At 42.5% G+C, this 22,576-nt stretch overlaps 1 protein-coding gene and 1 long non-coding RNA gene across 9 annotated transcripts in view; one reads left to right on the top strand and one right to left on the bottom strand.

Annotated features, from left to right (window-relative positions):
- Positions 1 to 22,576, bottom strand: part of NEK11 (NIMA related kinase 11) — a 313,205-nt gene that overhangs the window by 12,140 nt on the left and 278,489 nt on the right. Inside the window, exon 15 of one of the 6 annotated variants that reach the window (XM_064378690.1) lies at positions 1,989 to 2,591. The exons of 4 other annotated variants lie outside the window; for them this stretch is intronic. In XM_064378690.1, the coding sequence (XP_064234760.1) occupies positions 2,492 to 2,591 (100 nt within the window). In that variant the 3' untranslated portion in view covers positions 1,989 to 2,491. Of the gene's footprint in view, positions 1 to 1,988; positions 2,592 to 22,576 lie in introns of those variants that run through there. One more of the 6 variants, XM_064378692.1, reaches the window with a different exon arrangement.
- LOC135275875 (uncharacterized) overlaps positions 1 to 22,576 on the top strand; it is a 79,857-nt gene that overhangs the window by 41,078 nt on the left and 16,203 nt on the right. The window lies entirely within an intron of this gene.

Genomic DNA, 22,576 nt, shown 5'->3' with positions numbered 1-22,576 from the left:
TCCCTGCTTTTAGTTCTCCTTCTTTCTGGGAGGGGGTGGGTATCTCTATCCTGCAGGCTTTCTAGGCATTAGCCAATGCATCTACTTTGTTCTGTGCCAACAGCCCGTGGCATCAGCCAGGTTTGCTGCTCGGCTCTGTTCAGGTAACTCATGGCTGCTTTTCAGCCCGGCAAAGATCTTCTGTTCTGTGAGTTGCAGAGGGCTTGGGTGAAGCGCTGTAACTGAACCAGAATCCCAGAGGGGGAGAGCCCCCGATCCTTCAATCAGTTGTACTCTACCCTGCCTCAGTTTGCCCTCTTTGGGTTACTCCCACTGTCCAACCAGTCCCATTAAAATGAGCCTGGTACCTCATTTGGAAATGCAGAGATCACTCAGCTTCTGTGTCTCGCTGGGAACTGCATTCCAGAGCTGCTTCTAATTCGGCCATCTTGGAAACTCTTCCAATATGATGATTGATTGTATTTTTCAATATGAGAAGAGCGTGAAATCTGGAGGAGGCCAGGGACAGAATGATATAGTTTGGATATTTGTGCCCATCCAAATGTCATGTTGAATTGTAATCCCTAATGTTGGAAGTGGAACCTGGTGGGAGGTGTTTGGGTCACTGGGGCAATTCCCTCATGGCTTGGTGCTGTCCTCACAATAGTGAGTATGATCTCATGAGATCTAGTTGTTATAAAGCGTGGCATCTCCCCCACCCCAACCGTCTTTTGCTCCTCCTTTCACCATGTGACCTGCCTACTCACACCTCTGCCATGAGTAAAAGATCTCTGAGGCCTCCCCAGAAGCTGAGCAGATTCTGGTACCATGCTTGTACAGCCTGCAGAACCATGAGCCAATTGAACCTCTTTTTTTTTTTTAAATATAAATGCAAGAATAGTCTAATACAGGGACTATTATGAAAAAAAAATATGCCAACAAATTGGATAATCTAAAGGAAATGAATTCCTAGAAAAATATAACCTACAATGATTGAATCTGGAAGAAATATAAATCTTGAAGAGATAAATCACAAATAGACTGAAGACTGAGGTTAAAATCCTCACAAGAAATGAAAGCCCAGAATCAGATGGCTTCAGTGCTGAATTCTACCAAACATTGAGAATTATTACCAATACTTTTTTTTCTTTTTGATATGGAGTCTGACTCACTTTGTTGCCCAGGCTGGAGTACAGTGGCACAATCTCAGCTCACTGCAACCTCCCCCTCCCAGGTTAAAGTGATTATCCTGCCTCAGCCTCCTGAGGTGCTGGGATTACAGATGTGTGCCACCACACCTCCTGATTTTTGTGTTTTTAGTAGAGACAGGTTTCATTATCTTGGCCATGCTGGTCTTGAACTCCTGACCTCAAGTGATCCACTCACCTCAGCCTCCCAAAGTGCTGGGAGTACAGGTATGAGCTACTGTGCCTGGCCTCTTATTACCAATACTTCTTAAGCTCTTTCAAAAAATAGAGCTACATGGAATACTTCCAAATGTATTTTATAAGGCTAGCATCACCATGATACCTGAGCCAGACAAAGACACTGCAAGAAAAGAAAACTACAGACCAATATCTCCGATGAACATTGATGAAAAGATCCTCAAAAAAATATTAGGAAACCAAATTCAACAACACATCAAAAAAAATTATACATGACATATATATGACTATGTGGGATTTACCTGGCAAGCAAGACTGGTTTAACATATACAGGTAATCAATCTGATATATCACATTAATAGAATGAAAGGTAAAAACTACATGATTATCTCAATTGATGCAGAAAAAGCACTTTGCAAAGTTCAGCATCCTTTTGGGATAAAAAGTCTTAACAGTTTAGGTAGAAGGAAAGTTCCTCAACATAATAAAGGTCCTTAATGAAAAACAAACCACTAACATCATAAGTAAGGAACAATTAAAAGCTTTTCTGCTAAGATCTAGTACAAGGCAGGGATACCTGCTGTAAGGTATATTGCCGAGTTAAAATGAGGAAACTGAGGCCAGTGAGAAAAAATGAGAATCCAATTTATTCAGCTCCCGGGCAAGGTTCTGTGGTCCAGGAAGGGGCCAGAGAAGTTGCAATGGGCTTCTCAGGGCGTGGGGTTTTATAAGAAGTGGAGGTAGTTGATTGGTCATTGGGAAACAAAGAGCAGACAATTTCATTGGTAAGGAGATTTGATTGATTGTTAGGGAAACAAAGATCAGACAGTTTCATTGGTAGGCTGACTGGCTGGGGAGGTTAATGTTAAACTGCCATTGGACAAATCTCCCGTGGGCTTTTTAAATTTTGAAAGGGTTGAGTGAGGAATGCAGGAGTGGGCGTGTGGAGCCTGCATGGAGAGGCCAGACAGGAGCAGGTGTGGGGAGCCAGCACAGAGAGATAAGTGTGTCCATTTGGCTCTTCAGCGAGGCAGCCGGCCTTACATTCCGACCTTTTTGATGATATAGGACGTCGCTTCTTTCTGGCTACGTCCTGCTGGTCCAGGGGCGGAGTGGGGGCGGGGGGGTCAGTTGGCCGGTGCCTCAGTTGGCAGTTGGACGTAGGGGTGAAGTACCATTTGATTTATCGCCACCCTGGAAATTTCTTTCATGCGAGCTTGTAAAAACCTAAGAAAGAATGGGACCAGCATTAGTAGAAGACAAACCATGATTAGGGGAATGACAACAGGAGCTAACCAGGTGAATATGGGAGATTGCCACCAGTTAAGAGGAAAGTTTGGCGCACTTGGCGTTCCTCGGAGGTCTTCCTTGAGGCGATAGAGAGTATTGACATTTTCTTCTACTTGGTCTGTTTCATTGATGTAATAGCAACACTGTTCCTGGAGAAACAGACAGGTACCTCCTTTCTCCGCCATTAGTAGGTCTAGAGCCCATCGGTTTTGGAGAGTTACCTGGGCTAGTGACGTAATTTGTCGCTGAAGAGAGGCCAGAGAGGCAGCTGATGTTTCAATGGCCACATGGAGTTTGTTTTCTAGTTGAGCAGCTGAAGTGATACTGTAGCCTAAGGTGTCGCCTCCAATTTCAGCAGCTGCTAAAGAGGAGGCTAGGGAGAGGCCAACTACTATGGGGAGGAAGACAGCTCGTTTGTTTTAGCCCTGAGGGGAAGATGGAAGGAGGGATAGAAATTCAGCTTGCCCATACACCTCTAGTTGTGGGACTAGGGTGACGGGCACACAGGGGAATGGGGAGGAGGTTTTGATAATTTTGGTTAGGGTTCCATTACACCAAAAGTACCCCCCTTGAGGCGCATGAAAGGAAGAGTTTATATTTACTGTGGTGTTGCACTTAAGGCTGTGGTTGCCAGGTGTCCCATAACATAGAGAAAGAGAGTGGGAGTGTATTTTGAACAAGGGGATCCCCATTAAAGTGGTCTCAGGTCCTGTGGACTTTAGTGACAGGTTGAATCCAGTTCGGAGGGGAACTGTGGCTAAGGGGGGTTTGTTAAGAGAGGCACATAAAAAACAGTTGGTGAAATTTGTGGCTTTGGCTAAGTTTAACATATTAGCTTCCTGCTGCACTAACGTTAGCCAGGAGAAAGGTTGGGAAGTGTTACCTGAGGGTTTGAGCTGTTTAGTTAGGGTGGCTTTATTTTGCAGGATGGTGTTGCCTACTGAGTTGAGTCAGTCTATTTCTACTGGCACAACGTGGATGTAGGACCGAAATATTAGCCACGTACCACTGGGGCGGCTGTCTGTAACCCAGGTGTAAACTTTACCTGCAGTTCCCTTTTCCCATCGCCCATCCTAAGGATCGCGGATAGTAAGGGATACCACATCCTGGCGATCGTTACCGGAGAGTAATACACTTTTTGGGGTATTAACGGGTTTGTAGGTTGTGTGTGTAACACATGAAGCATATGGGCATCCGCCATAGGTGGTGCTCTACCAGTGACAATAATCCTTGGTTTGATTATATAGAAAGCAGAGGGCAAAATTATTCCAGGAGTTTTTTATGATATGGGACTTGGATAAAGGGAAATTAAATCGTATAGCTGATTGGCAGCCTGAGGGCGGGCAGTCTGCTTGGGCAAGGTATTGAGTTTTAGTAGTGGGGCCATCTGTCCAGGACTCTTGGAGATAGAACCACCAGACATAATGGGGACTGGAATTAAGGGGAAGGACTAGAAGGGCCACAATGAGAAAGGTTTGGAGAGTTAGAGGGCAGTAGGCAGGGGCCACGCATAAGGCGGAGCTGAGTGGGACCCAAGGATTTGGACCTCCACTGGCAACTTTCAGGGGCCAGCTTGAGGCGGGACACATGGTACCAAGAGGTGTGGCCTAAAAGTTTGGCAGCAGTTGGGGTGGTTAGGATAACAATGTGGGGTTTTGACCACCTGGGCTGCAGAGACCTTGGTTTGAGTTCCTGAAGGAGGACACTGTCCCCTGGCTGAAGAGGTACTGTTGGATGTAAGTTCTTTAATTCCGGGACTACAGGGAGAGTGCGATCCGCGTGTTCCCTGAGTAAGTGGCGGAGGAGGGAGAGATATGGGAGATATGAGGCCAGAGGGGGTGGTTGTACTGGGAGGTTGTGAGAAACCAGGAAAGGCCTGCCGTACAGCAACTTAAAGGGGCTGAGACCCATTGGCTCCCTTGGGGTGACTCGGACCCAGGCCAGGGCAAGAGGTAGAAGTGTGGGCCAGGAAAGTTTTACTTCTATGGCGAGTTTGGTTAGGTGGTCCTTGAGTATGCCGTGAGCCCGTTCAACCTTACCCGAAGACTGAGGGTGGTATGGGACGTGTAATTTCCATGAAATGTTGAGAGACTCGGCGGCCAGCTGGACCACCTGAGCAGTGAAGGCCAGGCCGTTGTTGGACTGGATGGTCACTGGCAGGCCGAAGCGAGGGATGATTTCCTGAGTTAAGAGGGAGGCAACCGTGCCTGTGGTTTCTTTGGAGGTAGGGAAGGCTTTAATCCATCCAGAAAAGGTATTTATGAAAGTTAGGAGGTAGCGGAGTTTTTTTTTTTTTTTTTGAGGGGGCATATGAGTAAAATTAATTTGCCAGTCTTGGGCTGGCAGCTGGCCACGCATCTGGTGAGTGGGGAACTGAGGCCTCAAGCTGCCTTGAGGCGAGACCTTAGAGCAAGTGGCACATGCTTTGTGTACCCGCTCAATTGTTTGTTGTAAGCCTGGTAGAAAGAAGAGCGGCTGCACAAAGCGGTATAATGCCTTGGGCCCTATATGCAAGGATTGACGTATTTCAGCAATTATTTTTGAGGCCTGTTCCTGGGGCAGGGCAATTTTGTTGTTTAGGAAAATCCAACCTTGGTTAGATTCGTTTCCCCCTTTTGTTATAAGAGCCTGTCTTTCTGATTGCGAGTAGACAGGCATTGTGGCTGTGGCGAGGAAAAGGACCGGGGCAGGGGCTAGCCTGGTGTCTGTTAAGGATCTAGCAGCTGCATCTGCCCTTGCATTACCCCTGGAGACAGCATCTTGCTGGGGCTGGTGCCCTTGGCAGTGAATAACGGCAACATCTTTGGGCAGAGACAGGGCCTTTAGAAGATTAGAGATTTGAGTAGCATTAATTATGGGAGATCCTCTTGTAGTTAGGAACCCCCGTTCTTTCCAGAGAGCAGAATGACAGTGGGTGATAAGAAAAGCATACTTTGAATCAGCATAAATATTTACTCACTTGCCCTGTGGGAGCGTGAGAGCTTGGGTTAAAGCAATGAGCTCCGCTTTTTGTGAGGTGGTTCCATTGGGAAGTTGGCAAGCCTCAAGGGTGGCTGAATCTATGACTATTGCATAAGCTGCCTTTCACTGTCCCTCAGCCATTATTATAGAACTCCCATCTACATATAGAGTGAGGTCTGGATTAGGTAGAGGAAGGTCAGTTAGGCCTTCACGTGGTTTGGTTAATGTATCTATGAGTTCAGGACAGGAGTGGGCTGGAGAGGGAGAGTGAGACGGAAGAGGAAGCAAGGTAGCCGGGTTGAGTAGAGAGGTAGGATGGAGGCTGATTGAGGGATTTTTAATGAAGAGTAGGTGAAACTCCTGTAAACGGGAGGGTCCTAGGTGCACGAGAGACTTGTGAGAGAGTAGGTTAGTTAGCCGATGGGGAGAGAACACTGAGATGGGTTGGCCTAGGGTAAGTTTTAGGGATTCTTTGGTTAGTTTCATTGCCACTCCTAGGGCCTGCAGACAAGGCTGCCATCCTCTAACAGTAGGGTTAAGCTGTTTTGACAAATAGGCTATAGGCCGATAGGTGGGGCCCAGAGGTTGGGTTAAAACCCTTACTGCTATTCCTTGTTTTTCATCTGTGAATAAGTGGAATGGACGAGTGAGATCCGGTAATTGAAGAGGAGGTGCCTTGGACAGGGCAGCCTGCAGGGTTTTAAAGGCTTGTTTGACAACTCCTGGCTGGGAGAAGGGTCCCAGGGGGGTGTCTTTAGCTGCTGCATATAAGGGTTTGGCCAGAACAGCAAAGTTAGGAATTTAGTGATGGAAAAATTTTACAAATTTTAAAAGGGAGAGGATTTTATTGACTGTTTCTGGGGACTGCAGTGTAAGTAGTGCCTTTTTGTGGTTTACTGTTAAGCCCTTAGTTTGGGGAGTAAGGTGGACACCCAAATAGATTACCGAGGTGGCTGACAGCTGTGCTTTGGAAGGGGAAACCCAGTAACCCCTAGACCTTAGGAAATTAAGGAGAGCGGCAGTATGCTGTTGTGACATGGAGAGGTAAGGGCTGCAAAGCAGCAGGTTGTCCACGTATTGTAAGAGGAGACTAGGCTGAGGGGGGCAAGAGGTTAGGTTAGCTACTAATGCTTGTTTAAATATGTGAGGGCTGTCTCTAAAGCCCTGGGGCAGGACCCTTTAGGTTAACTGCTGCGAGAGGTTAGTGTCGGGATTGGTCTAAGTAAAGGCAAAGAGGAAATAGGACTTAGGGTGAAGAGGAATGGTAAAGAAGGCATTCTTGAGGTTAAGGACTGTAAAATGAGAAGTAGTGGAGGGAATGTTTGATAATAGTGTGTATGGATTGGGAACTACAGGGTGGAGGGGAATTACTGCCTCATTGATAAGGCACAGGTCCTGAACCATGTGAAAGCCGCACGGCTTTTGGACTGGCAATATAGGAGTGTTGCAAGGGGAACTGGTAGGAATGAGTCCCTGTGCTAGGAGTTAAGTGATAATAGGCTTTAGGCCTTGGCAGTGGGTTTTTGAGATGGGAAACTGAGGACAGGAGGGAAAATGGGTAGGGTCCTTGAGGAATATTTTGACTGGCATGTGATGAGTGGCAATTATTGGCTTGGAAGTATCCCATACTGAGGGATTAACCACTTCAGGAGGAATAGGGGGTTGAAGTGAGGAATTGTGACTGGGTGCATTGTTATTTAAAGTTAATACCAGGAGATGGGTAGAAGATGGGGAGGACTGTGGAGAGCCAATGAGTTGGAGGGTAGCCCCTAAAGTCTGGAGGATATCTCGTCCTAGTAAGGGGACTGGGCACGAGGGTATGATTAAGAAGGAGTGGGTGAATGGATGTCCCTCCAGGTAACAAGTTAGAGAATGGGTCTGGTTGGGACAGGAGGGCTTCCCGTTAATTCCCACAACCAAGACCTGGGAAGGTGTACTAGGTTCTGAGTAGGAAGGCAATACAGAATAGGAAACCCCCATGTCCATTAAGAAGGAAATGGACTTACCCGCTCTTCATAGCGCCCTGGGCTCAGCAAGGGTGATGGGGGTCTTCGAGTCCGGGTTGCGTTAATCATTCATGAGGCCAAGGAGTTCAAGTGAAGGGACTGCATCCTTTGGACTGGCCTGCCCCTCACATGGAGATGCAGGGGGTGAGCTTGTAGTCCAGAATGGGCAGTCTACCTTCTAGCGTCCAGTTCATTTGCAGATTGGACAGGGTCCAGGAGGTGGACGTGGACAGGGGCACTGCCAGGCCTAGTGTCCCTTTTGGCCACATTTGAAGCAGGGCCCGGGAGGGACCTTTGAAGTAGTCTGGGTGGGTTCTAGGGGACCTTTTTGGAGGAACTTTGAGGAGTTTTCCCCACCAGATGCTGGGCATGCTGCCGGCCTTAGGGCTGCTACGATAGCTTGGGTTTGGAGGCTTACCTGTTGCTGTAAATGGACCTGGCGGACGGCCTTAGCCTTTTCTTCCCGGCCATTAAAAAGTTTAAATGCCAAGTTTACCAGGTCTCGTATGGGAGTTTTTTATATTTTATACCAGAATGCTTGGATGTAGGGAACCTCGGCCTACTTGCCTTTCCTTTGGCAAAAATTGTTTAAATTAGTGAGGACATTAAAGTTAAGTGTGCCCTCTGGAGGCCACTTGGACTGGTTGTTTAGCGGATACTGTGGCCAGGCTATGGTGGAGAGGAAGAGTAGCCTTTTGTTTTTTATAGAGAGGTCTAGCTTGGGTAGGTTTAGAACTAGGCATCCCAGTGGTGACTTAGGGTTTGGGTGGGATTTTTGGTTACCCATGATTTTTTCTTTTCTTTTCTTTTCTTTTTTTTCTTCTTTTTGTGAAACAGGAGGATTTTATTAAGGTGGCTACCGGCTTAGCAGATTCGTATTTTAATATTAAGCACTTAACAAAGACAGGGCTTGGCTTTTTATACATGAAGTACACAGTGGCACTAAAACAAGTTTGCAGGCATAGAACAAAGGCAATTTATTAAGCAGTAATAGGTACTTAACTTAGGCTTACATGTGATAGTTGCTATGTGACCCAGATGTTTGCTATCTGTAGAGCTCAAGGATTTTAGCACAGGCCTTATCTATTTCTTTTTGATACAGTGTTTAGAAAGCTAGAGTCCTGCCTGCTTGGGCATTTTTATGACCTTCACTGTAGAAACTTACAGTTATTAGCAATAGAGAACAAGAATACAAGAATTTGTAAACTTATAAAACTTGCAAAGCAGGATACAATTTTACTGGAAGGGAAAAAAAACTCACTCACACACTCACTCGGGAACAGAAGGAGAAACAGAAAGAGAAATTGAGAATATAATTAAACGGGAGCTGATTTGCCAAAGGGCAGGTTTTGGGGTTAGGAGCCAAGGTTTAATTTAGGCCTTAAGGGCCTGGAGGAGTAAACAGGGCTTCTAGTCACTCAAGTCTCGCCCACTGCCACAGAGATGACCGGTAGGCGTCCCGGACGACACTACTGGACACCGGAGAGGGTTCAGGAAGAAGAGGACGTCTCCCTCAGGTTCCTGACCCTCCGCAGACCCCTTACGGGGGGAAGACAAGAGCGTAGGGACGTCTCCTCTACACTCAGGTCCTCGAGGCAGAGCTGGAGCCCTGGGCCCTCAGCTGAACAGAGCCGGGGCCCTGGGCCCACGGCAGAGAGGAGTCCCTGACGCGGCCGTGGTTACAGACAGGGAGTCTGGAGTCAAGCAGCGGGAGAGGCTATGGGTAACAGAAGTCTTACCTTGTGGCGCAGTGGCTCCCTGGTCTAGCTTCAGGTGGAGGAGTCGGTTTCCCCTTTAGGAGGGGGTCTCACAACCCCTCCCGGGTTTTGGCACCAGCTGTAAGGTATATTGCCGAGTTAAAATGAGGAAACTGAGGCCAGTGAGAAAAAATGAGAATCCAATTTATTCAGCTCCCGGGCGAGGTTCTGTGGTCCAGGAAGGGGCCAGAGAAGTCGCAATGGGCTTCTCAGGGCGTGGGGTTTTATAAGAAGTGGAGGTAGTTGATTGGTCATTGGGAAACAAAGAGCAGACAATTTCATTGGTAAGGAGATTTGATTGATTGTTAGGGAAACAAAGATCAGACAGTTTCATTGGTAGGCTGACTGGCTGGGGAGGTTAATGTTAAACTGCCATTGGACAAATCTCCCGTGGGCTTTTTAAATTTTGAAAGGGTTGAGTGAGGAATGCAGGAGTGGGCGTGTGGAGCCTGCATGGAGAGGCCAGATAGGAGCAGGTGTGGGGAGCCAGCACAGAGAGATAAGTGTGTCCATTTGGCTCTTCAGCGAGGCAGCCGACCTTACACCTACTGTCACCACTTCTATTTAACATAGTACTGGAAGTATTAGCAAGAGGAAAGAAGAAAACGAAATAAAAGACATCTAAATTAGAAAGAAAGAAGTAAAATTATCTGTTTGCAGATGATGACATGTTCTATATGTAGAAAACCCCCCAAAACTCCACCAAAACAAACAAAAACAAAACCACAGAACTTCTAAATGAATTCACTAAAATTAGAGGATACAAGTCAACATTTAAAAGTCAGTAGTATTCCTATATACAAATAATAATCTCACTGAAAAAGAAATCAGTAAATCAATCCCATTTATGATAGCATCCCAAAAATACCCAGCAATAAATTTAATCCAAAAGTGTAAAGTTTTTGTACACTAAAAACTATAAAACATTGATTAAAGGAATTGAAGATACAAATAAATGGAAAGATATCCCATGTTCATTGATGGGAATACTTAGTATTGTTAAAAACGTCCATACTACCAAAGCAAAATACAGATTTAACACAGTTCCGGTCAAAATTTCAATGGCATTCTTTACAGAAATATAAAAAACAAACAATCCTAAAATTGGTGCGAAAGTATAAAAAACTCCAAATAGACAAAGCAATAATAAGAAACTAAAAGTGATAAACATCCACACTTCCTGATTTAAATAGTAATCAAAACAGTATCATACTGGCATAAAAACAGAAACATAGACCAAAGGAACACAATAGAGATCCCATAAATAAATCCAAACATATATTGTCAACAAAATTTCAACAAGGGCACAAAGAAGACGTAATAGAGAAAGGATAGTCTTTTCAATAAATGGTTCTAGGATAGCTAGAATTCCACATGCCAAAAAAAAAAAAAGAGAGAAACTGAAGTCTTACCTTTCACCACACACAAAAATAAACTCAAAATGGATTACAAACCTAAATGTAATAAGATCCAAAACCATGAAACTCCTAGAAGAGAACATAAAGAAAAAGCTCCTCAAAGGGACTTCCACCAAGATGGCTGAATAGGAACAGCTCCAGAGTGCAGTTCCCAGCAAGAGCGATGCAGATGGTGAGTGATCTCCACATTTCCAACTGAGATACCAGGTTCGTCTCAATGGGACTGGTTGGACAGTGGGTGTAGCCCAAGGAGGACAAACTGAGGCAGGGTGGGGCACTGCCTCACTCAGGAAGTGCAACAGGCTGGAGGACCCCCACCCCCACCCAATGGAAGCCATTCCAGCACTCTGGTTCAGCAGATACTGTGCTTCTCCCATGGTCTTTACAGAACACAGACCAGGAGATTCCCACTGGGCCAACAAGCACTGTCGGTTTCCAGCACAAATCTGGGTGGCCATGATAACTGGCACCTGGAACAGTGTTCTTCGAGACAGTGCAGCCCATTCCCCTGAAAAAAAAAGGGGAATGAAGGCAGGGAGCTAAGTGATTTGGCTTGGCAGGCCCCATCCCCACAAAGACCAGCAAACTGAAATGCACTGGCTTGAGAGTTTTACAGCCAGCACAGCAGTTTGAGATCGACCCAGGACAGTCGAGCTCAGTGGGGGAAGGGCATCCACCATTCCTGAGGCAGTCTGCCATTCCTGAGGCAGTTCCAACCTTACCTGTGTAAACAAAATTGCAAGGAAGTTTACACAGCAGCTGAGTGGAGCCTGCAGCAGCTCAGCAACACCTCTGCAGGCAGACTGTGACTAGACTACCTCCTTGCTGGGCAGGGCATCTCTGAAAAAAGGCAGCAGCACATCAGAGACTTAATAAATGAAGTCCCACCTTCCTGGGAAAGAGCACCTGGGAAGAGGGGTGGTTGTGAGTTCCACTGCAGCAGACTTAAACATCCCTGCCCAGCAGCTCCAAAGGGAGCAATGGAGCTTCCAGCACAGCACTTAAGCTCTGTTAAGGGACAGACAGACTGCCTCCTCAAGTGGCTCCCTGACCCCCATATATCCAAAGAGACACCTCATACAGGAGAGCTCTGGCTGACCTCTGGCAGATACCCTTCTGGGATGAAGCTACCAGAGGAAGGAACAGGCAGCAATCCTTGCTGTTTTGCAGCCCCTATGGGTGATTCCCAGGCAAGCAGGGTCTGGAGTGGACTACCAGCAGTTCTACAGCAGAGGGACCTGTTAGAAGAAAAGCTAAAATACAGAAAGAAATAGCTTCAACATCAACAGAAAGGATGTCCACTCAGAAACCCCATCTGAAAGTCACCAACTTCAAAGACCAAAGGTAGATAAATCCACAAAGATGGGAAGAAACCAGTGCAAAAAGGATGAAATCATCAAAAACCAGAATGCCTCTCCTCCTCCAAGGAATCACAACTCCTCACCAGCAAGGGAACAAAACTGGACGAAGAATCAGTCTGATGAACTGACAGAAGCAGGCTTCAGAAGGTGGGTAATAACAAACTTCTCTGAGCTAAAGGAACATGTTCTAACCCAAAGCAAAGAAACTTAGAACCTTGAAAAAGGTTAGATGAAATGCTAACTAGAATAACCAGCTTAGAGGAGAACATAAATGACTGGATGGAGCTGAAAAACACAGCACAAGAACTTCACAAACTTCACAAAGCATACACAAGTTTCAATAGCCGAATCAATCAAGCAGAGGATAGCAGAGATTGAAGACCAACTCAATGAAATAAAATGAGAAGGCAAGATTAGAGAAAAAAGAATGAAAAGAAATGTGCAAAGCCTCCAAGAAATATGGGATTTTGTGAAAAGACCTAACATATGTTTGACTGGTGTACCTGAATGTGACAGGGAGAATGAATCCAAGCTGGAAAACACTCTTAAGAATATTATCCAGGAGAACTTTCCCAACCTAGCAAGGCGGGCCAACATTCAAATCCAGGAAATACAGAGAACACAACAAAGAGACTCATCAAGAAGAGCAACCCCAAGGCACATAATCGTCAGAATCACCAGGGTTGAAACAACGGAAAAAATGCTAAGGGCAGCCAGAGAGAAAGGTTGGGTTACCCATAAAGGGAAGTCCATCAGAGTTACAGTGGATCTCTCAGCAGAAACGCTACAAGCCAGCAGAGAGTGGGGGCCATTATTCAACATCCCTAAAGAAAAGAACTTTCAACCCAGAATTTCATATCCAGCCAAACTAAGCTTCATAAGTGAAGGAGAAATAAAATCCTTTATGGACAAGCAATTGCTCAGATTTCATTGCTACCAGGCCTGCCTTACAAGAGCTCCTGAAGGAAGCACTAAACATGGAAAGGAACAACAAGTATCAGCCACTGCAAAAACGTACCGAATGGTAAAGACCAACAACGCAATGAAGAAACTCATCAACTAGTGGGCAAAACAATCACCTAGTGTCCAAATTGCAGGATCAAATTCATACATAATATTAACCTTAAATGTAAACAGCCTAAATGCTCCAGTCAAAAGATACAGACTGGCAAATTGCATAAAAAGTCAAGACCCATCGGTGTGCTATATTCAAGAGACCCATCTCATGTGCAAAGACACACATAGACTCAAAATAAAGGGATGGAAGATTTACCAAGCAAATGGAGAGCAAAAAAAAAAAAAAAAAAAAAAAAAAAGGGATTACAATCCTAGTTTCTGATAAAATGGACTTTAAACCAACAAATATCGAAAGAGACAAAGAAGGTCATTACATAATGGTAAAAGGATCAATACAAGAAGAGCTAAATATCCTAAATATATATGCACCCAATACAGGAGCCCACAGCTATATAAAGCAAGTTCTTAATGATCTACAAAGAGACTTAGATTCCCAAACAATAATAGTGGGAGACTTTAACACTCCACTGTCAATATTAGACAGATCAATGAGACAGAAAATTAATAAGGATATCCAGGACTTGAACAACACAGATCTGGACCAAGCAGACCTAATAGACATCTACAGAACTCTCCACCCCAAATCCACAGAATAAACATTTTTCTCAGCACCACATCACACTTACTCTAAAATTGACCACGTAATTGGAAGTAAGTCACTCCTCAGGAAATGCAAAAAAACAGAAATCATAACAACCTGTCTCTCAGACCACAGTGCAATCAATCAAACTAGAACTCAGGATTAAGAAACTCACTCAAAACTGCACAACTACATGGAAAATGAACAACCTCCTCCTGAACGACTACTGGATAAACAATGAAATGAAGGCAGAAATAAAGATGTTTTTTGAAACCAATGGGAACAAAGACACAACATACCAGAATCTCTGGGACACATTTAAAGCAGTGTCTAGAGGGAAATTTATAGCACTAAATGCCCACATAAGAAGTGAAGAAAAAGCTAAAATTGGCACCCCATCATAATAATTAAAAGAGCTAGAGGAGCAAGAGAAAACAAATCCAAAAACCAGAGGAAGACAAGAAATAACTAAGATCAGAGCAGAACCAAAGGAGATAGAGACACACACACACAAATAAACCCTTCAAAAAAACAACAAATCCAGGAGATGTTTTTTTGGAAAAGATGAACAAAATAGACCACTAGCCACACTAATAAGAGAGAAGAATCAAATAGATGCAATAAAAAATGGTAAAGGGGATATCACCACCGGTTCCATAGAAATACAAACTACCATCAGAGATTACTATAAACAGCTCTATGCACATAAACCAGTAAATCTAGAAGAAATGGATAAATACCTGTACACTTACACCCTCCCAAGACTAAACTAGGAAGAAGTCAAAACCCTGAATAGATCAATAACAAGGGCTGAAGTTGAGGCAGCAATTAATAGCCTACCAACCAAAAAAAGTCCAGGTCCAGACAGAGTTCATGGCCGAATTCTACCAGACATACAAAGAGGAGCTGGCATCATTCCTTCTAAAACTATTCAAACAATAAAAAAAGCAGGAATCCTCCCTAACTGATTTTATGAGACCAACATCATCATGATACCAAAACCTGGCACAGACACAACTAAAAAATAAAATTTCAGGCCAATATTCATGATGAACATAGATGCAAAAATCTTCAATAGAATACTGGCAAACCAATTGCAACAGCACATCAAAAACCTTATCCATCATGATGAAGTAGGCTTCATCCCGGGGATGCAAAGCTGGTTCAACATACACAAGTCTATAAACGTAATCCACCATATAAACAGAACCAAAGACAAAAACCACATGATTATCTCAATAGATGCAGAGAAGGCCTTTGACAAAATTCAACAGCCCTTTATGCTAAAAACTCTCAATAAGCTAGGTATTGATGGAATGTATCACAAAATAATAAAGGTATTTATGACAAACCCACAGCCAATATCATACTGAATGGGTAAAAACTGGAAGCTATCCCTTTGAAATCTGGCACCAGACAAGGGTGCCCTCTCTCACCATTCCTATTCAACATAGTACTGGAAGTTCTAGCCAGAGCAATCAGGCAAGAAAAAGAAATAAATTGTATTCGATTAGGAAAAGAGGAAGTTAAATTGTCTTTATTTGCAGATGACATGATTGTATATTTAGAAGACCCCATCAACTCAGCCCAAAATCTTAAGATGATAAGCAACTTCAGCAGTGTCTCAGGATACAAAATCAATTTGCAAAAATCACAAGCATTCCTGTACACTGATAACAAACAGAGAGCCAAATCATGAGTGAACTCCCATTCACAATTACTACAAAGAGAATAAAATACCAAGGAATAAAACTAACAAGGTACCTCTTCAAGGAGACCTACAAACCACTGCTCAAGGAAATGAGAGGACACAGACAGATGGAAAAATGGTCCATGCTTATGGTTAGGAAGAATTAATATCATGAAAATGGCCACACTACTCAAACTAATTTATAGATTCAATGCTATCCCCATCAAGCTATCATTGACCTTCTTCACAGAACTGGAAAAAACCACTTTAAACTTCATATGGAACCAAAAAGGAGTGCGCATAGCCAAGACAATTCTAAGCAAAAAGCACAAAGCTGGAGGCATGATGCTACTTGACTTCAAACTATACTACAAGGCTACAGTTATCAAAACAGCATGGTACTGGTACCAAAACAGAGATATAGACCAATGGAACAGAACAGAGGCCTCAGAAGTAATGCCACACATCTATAACCATCTGATCTTCTATAAACCTGAGAAAAACAAGCAATGGGGAAAGAAATCCCTATTTAATAAATGGTGTTGGGAGAACTGGCTAGCCATGTCAGAAAGCTGAAACTGGCCCCCTTCCTTACACCTTATATAAAAATTAACTCCAGATGGATTAAAGACTTAAACATAAGACCTAACACCATGAAAACTCTGGAAGAAAACTGAGGCAATACCATTCAGGATATAGGCATAGGCCAGGACTTCATGACTAAAACACCAAAAGCAATGGCAACAAAAGCCAAAATAGACAAATGGGATACCATTAAACTTAAGAGCTTCTGCACAGCAAAAGAAACAATCATTAGAGTGAACTGGCAACCAACAGAATGGGAAAAAATTTTTGCAAGCTACCCATCTGACAAAGGGCTAATATCTAGAATCTGCAAAGAATTAAAACAAATATACAAGAAAAAAATAACCCCATCAAAAAGTGGGCAAAGGATATGAACAGATAGTTTTCTAAAGAAGACATTTATGCAGCCAACAAACATACAAGAAAATGCTCATCAGTACTGGTCATTAGAGAAATGCAAATCAAAACCACATTGAGATACCATCTCATGCCCATTAGAATGGTAATCATTAAAAAAATCTGGACTAATATACACTCCCACCAACAGTGTAAAAGTGTTCCTATTTCTCCACATCCTCTCCAGCATCTGTTGTCTCCAGATTTTTTAATGATCGCCATTCTAACTGGCGTGAGATGGTATCTCAATGTAGTTTTGATTTGCATTTCTCTAATGACCAGTGATGATGAGCATTTTTTCATATGTTTGTTGGCCTCATGTATGTCTTCTTTTGGAGAGATAGCATCGGGAGAAATGCCAGATATAGGTGAAGGGGAGGAAGGCAGCAAATACTGCCACATGTGTACCTATGCAACAGTTTTGCATGTTCTTCACATGTACCCCAAAACCTAAAATACAATTAAAAAAAAATCTGGAGACAGGTCCCATTTGTCTATTTTGGCTTTTGTTGCCGATGCTTTTGGTGTTTTAGTCATGAAGTCCTTTTGTACAGCAAAAGAAACAATGATTAGCGTGAACAGGCAACTAACAGAATGGGAAAAAGTTTTGCAATCTATGCATCTTACAAAGGGCTAATATCCAGAATCTACAAAGAACTAGAACAGATTTACAAGAAGAAAATAACAAACCCATTCAAAAGTGGGCGAAGGATATGAACAGACACTTTACAAAAGAAGACATATATGAGGCCAACAAACATATGAAAAAATGCTCATCGTCACTGGTCATTAGAGAAATGCAAATCAAAACCACATTGAGATACCACCTCACACCAGTTAGAATGGCAATCATTAAAAAAACTGGAAGAAACAGATGCTGGAGAGGATGTGGAGAAACAGGAACACTTTTACACTCTTGGTGGGAGTGTAAATTAGTTCAACTACTATGGAAGACAGTGTGGCAATTCCTCAAGGATCTAGAAATAGAATTTCCATGTGACCCAGCAATCCCATTACCAGGTATACACCCAAAGGCTTATAAACCATTCTATTATAAAGACACATCCATGCATATGTTCATTGCGGCACTGTTTACAATAGCAGATCTGGAAACAACCTAAATGCCCATCAATGATAGACTGGACAAAGAAAATGTGGCATATATACACCATGGATTACTATGCAGCCATAAAAAACAATGAGTTCTTGTCCTTTGTAGGGACATGGATGAATCTGGAAACCATCATTCTCAGTAAACAGACACAAGAACAGAAAATCAAACACCACATGATCTCACTCATAGGTGGGTGTTGAACAATGAGAACACATGGACACGAAGGGGAGCATCACACACTGGGGTCTGTTGGTAGGGGTTAGGGAGGGATAACATGGGGAGAATTGCAAGATATAGGTGATGGGGGACGGAGGCAGCAAACCACCTTTCCATGTATGTGCCTATGCAACAATCCTGCATGATCTGCACATGTACTCCAGAACCTAAAGTAAAATTTAAAAAAATTAAAAAAAAAAATCTGGAGACAACAGACGCTGGAGAGGATGTGAAGAAATAGGAACACTGTTGGTGGTAGCATAAATTCATTCAACCATTGTGGAAGACAGTGTGGCAATTCCTCAAGGATCTAGAAATAGAAATACTATTTGACCCAGCAATCCCATTACTGGGCATATACCCAAAGGATTATAAATCATTCTATTATAAAGACATATATATGCACATGTATATTCATTGCAGCACTGTTTACAATGGCAAAGACTTGGAACCAACCCAAATGCCCATCAATGATAGACTGGATAAAGAAAATGTGGCACATATACACCATGGAGTACTATGCAGCCATAACAAAGGATGAGTTCCTGTCCTTTACAGGGAAATAGATGAAGCTGGAAACCATCATTCTCAGCAAACTGACAGAAGAACAGAAAGCCAAGCACCACATGTTCTCACTCATAAGTAGGTGTTGAACAGTGAGAACACATGGACACAGGGAGGGGAGCATCACACTCTGGGGTCTGTTGGGGGGTGGGGGGCTATGTGAGGCATAGGAGGGGTGGGGAGATTTGGGAGGGATAACATTAGGAAAAATACCTAATGTAGGTGACAGGGGGATGGAGGCAGCAAACCACTATGGCATGTGTATACCTAGGTAACAATCCTGTAAGATCTGTGCATGTATCTCCAAACTTGAAGTAAAATTAAAAACTTAAAATTGGAAAAAGCTCCTCACCATTGGCCTTAGCAATAATCTTTTGGATATCACATGTTTTCCTTTTCTTAAATTTGCCAATCCCTCACCCTAGTTCTCAGCGAATTACTTTGCCCATTTTCTCAAATGAAAAACAGAAAAAATCACATAAACATTCCATTTTCCCAGTACTCAAACTGCTTCCTTATTTGGATCAGCAATTATAAACTTGGCCTCCTCTTCTGTGCCTAATTAAGGGATCCTTCCTGCTCCTATCAAAGACAAAACTTTACCTGAGTGATCTAGATCCTGGTCTCTGTCACCATCCCAGTGACATTCCCTCCTTCAGTCATCTTTCTTTACCTCACAATCACTTTGTACATCTACTGGATCATTCCTGTCAGGGAACGCACATGACCTGCTATAGCTTGTCCTAAACAATAAAACCTACTTTAACCTCGACATTCCCCAAGGCTCATCCCCTCCTCAACCCATCACTTTGATCTCTATTCCCAACAAAATGTCGTGAGTTATGTTTGTTGCTTTTTTACTGCACACTGTTTTTCAACCCACTCTTCAGTCTTGGTCTGCACTTTTCCCTGAAACTACTCTTGCAATGGTATCAATGACTTTCACATGGCCAATTCCCCTGGCCACTTCTTTGTATACATGTATTTTTTAATTCTTTTTTTTTAAAAATGAGGTAAAAGTCATTTAACCATAAAATTTCTGTTGTTGGCCAGGCGCGGTGGCTCAAGCCTGTAATCCCAGCACTTTGGGAGGCCAAGGCGGGTGGATCACGAGGTCAAGAGATCGAGACCACCCTGGTCAACACGGTGAAACCCCGTCTCTACTAATACAAAAAAAATTAGCTGGGCATGGTGGCGTGTGCCTATAATCCCAGCTACTCGGGAGGCTGAGGCAGGAGAATTGCCTGAACCCAGGAGGCGGAGGTTGCGGTGAGCCGAGATCACGCCATTGCACTCCAGCCTGGGTAACAAGAGCGAAACTCCGTCTCAAAAAAAAAAAAAAAAAAAAAAATTCTGTTGTTTATAAATTAGCCAGTCTGAAGTATTTTGTTATAGCATTGGAAGGGAGTAAAATACTTAAATTTTCTTTGTCTTGGGTTTCTTATATTTAAGTGGGGATTTCATACATACACATCCATGCATACATATATACACACACACACATACACCTTAGCATGACAGCTATTATTTTACTATCATGCACATTATTGTTGCTTTCCCAGAGGTGAATTTCACAGCAGTCCTATTTCTGTTAAACTGGAAGCTCCAAACAATTTTGTAGTTCTATCTCGGTTAAGATATTATTTTAGTTTTCTTAAACTTCTCTGGATGAATTTGGAAAAAAAAAAAAAAGGCACCAGGAGGCTAATGACACAGTGGGAGTGAAAAACCTGTAATTTCTTAGAAATAATCATGAAAACCTAGTTTACTAGAAAGCCTTAAGAGAACACAAGCACAGAACCCTGAAAATGATTTTATGGAATATAAGAAATCTCTGCACATCAAATATGTACGAGTCACTGCAGGAATAGAAAGGTACAATGTATTTTACCTTTAATATTGTTATTTCAACAATTATTTGGTGCTAACAAGCATGGGGATCCTTCACTAATGTTACATTTTACAGATAGAGGTTTAAAATTCTCCATATGTAATGTTTCAGTTGGCTGTCTCTGAATCAGGTGGGAAAAGACAGAACAGCTCTCTCTGCAGAGGCAGGCAGGTGCACTGGTAGACGCTCCCATAGTATGCAGCATGCCCAGATGAGGCATGTGCCTTGAAGGCCTCTTTCTGTCAATGGCACTTTCCTCCTGCTCAGTTCACCCTGGGCAGGATCCTGAGTGCAGTTGCTGGTTTAATATAATGTTAAAGGTAACCATTTCTTAAAGGATTATTTTAATTGTGACTTCAATACTCACCATCATTCATAATCACAGTAAATGTAGATGGACTAGACTCACTGACTAAAAAACAAAATCCAGCTAGATACTGTTACAAGAAATACACCTAAAACATGAGAGCACTCAAAGATTGAAAGTAAAATAATTTTTCACAAAGCTACCAGGCAAATAATAACTAGAAGAAATTGGGGGTAGCCATATTAATATGATAAAAATATATCTTAAGTTAAAAAAGCATTATTAGAGATAAAGTCATTACATAATAATTCAATTCACAAAGAAGAAAATAATTCTAAATGAGCATGCATCTAATGAAATAGAATCAAAATACAGAAAGCACTACGAAGAGAAACTGTCAGACACATGTTCACAATGTTGGATTTTAATATAACTTGCTCAGTTATTGATAACTGAAACATTCAAAATATTAGTAATGATAGAAAATATCTTAATAACATACTTAATAAGCTGAACTTAGTAGATACACAGAGAGCTCTCCCCTCCCTGACAACTGGGGAAAAGACATTCTTTCCAGGCTCTCATGTAACATTTGCGAAAACTGACTGTGTGCTAAACAATTTAAGCCTCAACAAATGCCGAATAATTGGTTTCATATAAACTCTAGTGTCTGACCACAATAAAATTATTAGAAATCTGTAACAAAAATAAAGATTAAACATTTACACATGTGAGTAAATTTTAAAATAATACATTCTAAATAAATTATGGGTCAAAAACAAAATCAGTCATGGCATAAACAAAGTCATTTTAGGCTGACAGCAAAGTGATAGGTGCTCCAGCCTTGGAATGTTACAGTGTAAATTTATTCTAATATTTGGAAAACATGCTATAATAGTTCTGCAATGATGCATTTGAATTTTTAGGATTCATAAACAGAACATTCTATTTAAGAGAACTCTCTTGCTGTTATCTAAGATGTGAGAAGGGAGGGCAGTGCTCTCTGTGCTGTTCAAATTAAAAGAGTTCTTACATTTCTTTTTTCAAAGAGAAGGAAGTGGGGTGGCAGGAACTATTCCTTTAGTTATTGGGTATCTTAAATGAAAATAACTTATATTTTCAATTTTTTCCATCTATTTCTTTCTATGCTGCATTTCCTTTCTAAATTTTATTTTGTTCAAGAATCAAAAGCCTTTTAAGTTTTTTAGGGATTCTCAAACACCATTTTAATCCAAATGCTTCATTTACAGGTTGTTTTGCCCAAGACTGAATTGGCAGTTGGGGACAAATAGGGGACTAGAGTCCAGGTTTCAGGACTCTCAGGACAGTGTTTGTTGGGCTGGATTATGGTCCCTGGACATAGGAGTCCTAAAGAAAGGTTTCCTAAGGTTCCAGAATTTGAACTGCTTGGAGGCAAATCCCGAATATATGTTTGGCTGACTCCCTTGCTGATGAAAAACTATTAAACACCGAGGAAGCTCTTCCTTTCTACCCTGCCCATTTCCTCCAAACTCAATCTCTCATCCTCCAAATTCCTTTACTCACCTCTTGCTGTGCTTACCTTTCATTTATTAAAAAAATACATTTTATCACATCTACTTATTTGTCCATCAATTACAGACTATCTCTATCTCAAAGGAGCTCTAAAGAATAGAGCCATATCTCCTTAGTTTTATAAGGATAATATAGAAAATGTCCTCACATGGAAGACAGTGTGGCAACCTCAAGGATCTAGAAGTAGGAATACCATTTGACCCAGCAATCCCATTACTGGGTATATACCCAAAGGATTATAAATCATTCTATTATAAAGACACATGCACACGTATATTCATTGCAGCACTGTTTACAATGGCATAGACTTGGAACCAACCCAAATGCCCATCAATGATAGACTGGATAAAGAAAATGTGGCACATATACACCATGGAATACTATGCGGCCATAAAAAAGGATTAGCTCATGTCCTTTGTAGGGACATGGATGAATCTGGAAACCA

The sequence above is a fragment of the Aotus nancymaae genome, unplaced genomic scaffold (assembly GCF_030222135.1).
Source record: "Aotus nancymaae isolate 86718 unplaced genomic scaffold, 86718_ANA_hifiasm-v0.15.2.pri h1tg000019l, whole genome shotgun sequence".
In the NCBI taxonomy this organism is placed as follows: Eukaryota; Metazoa; Chordata; class Mammalia; order Primates; family Aotidae; genus Aotus; species Aotus nancymaae.
The sequence above is the reverse complement of the archived record's forward strand: the minus strand, read 5'-3'. Positions and strand labels throughout refer to the sequence as shown.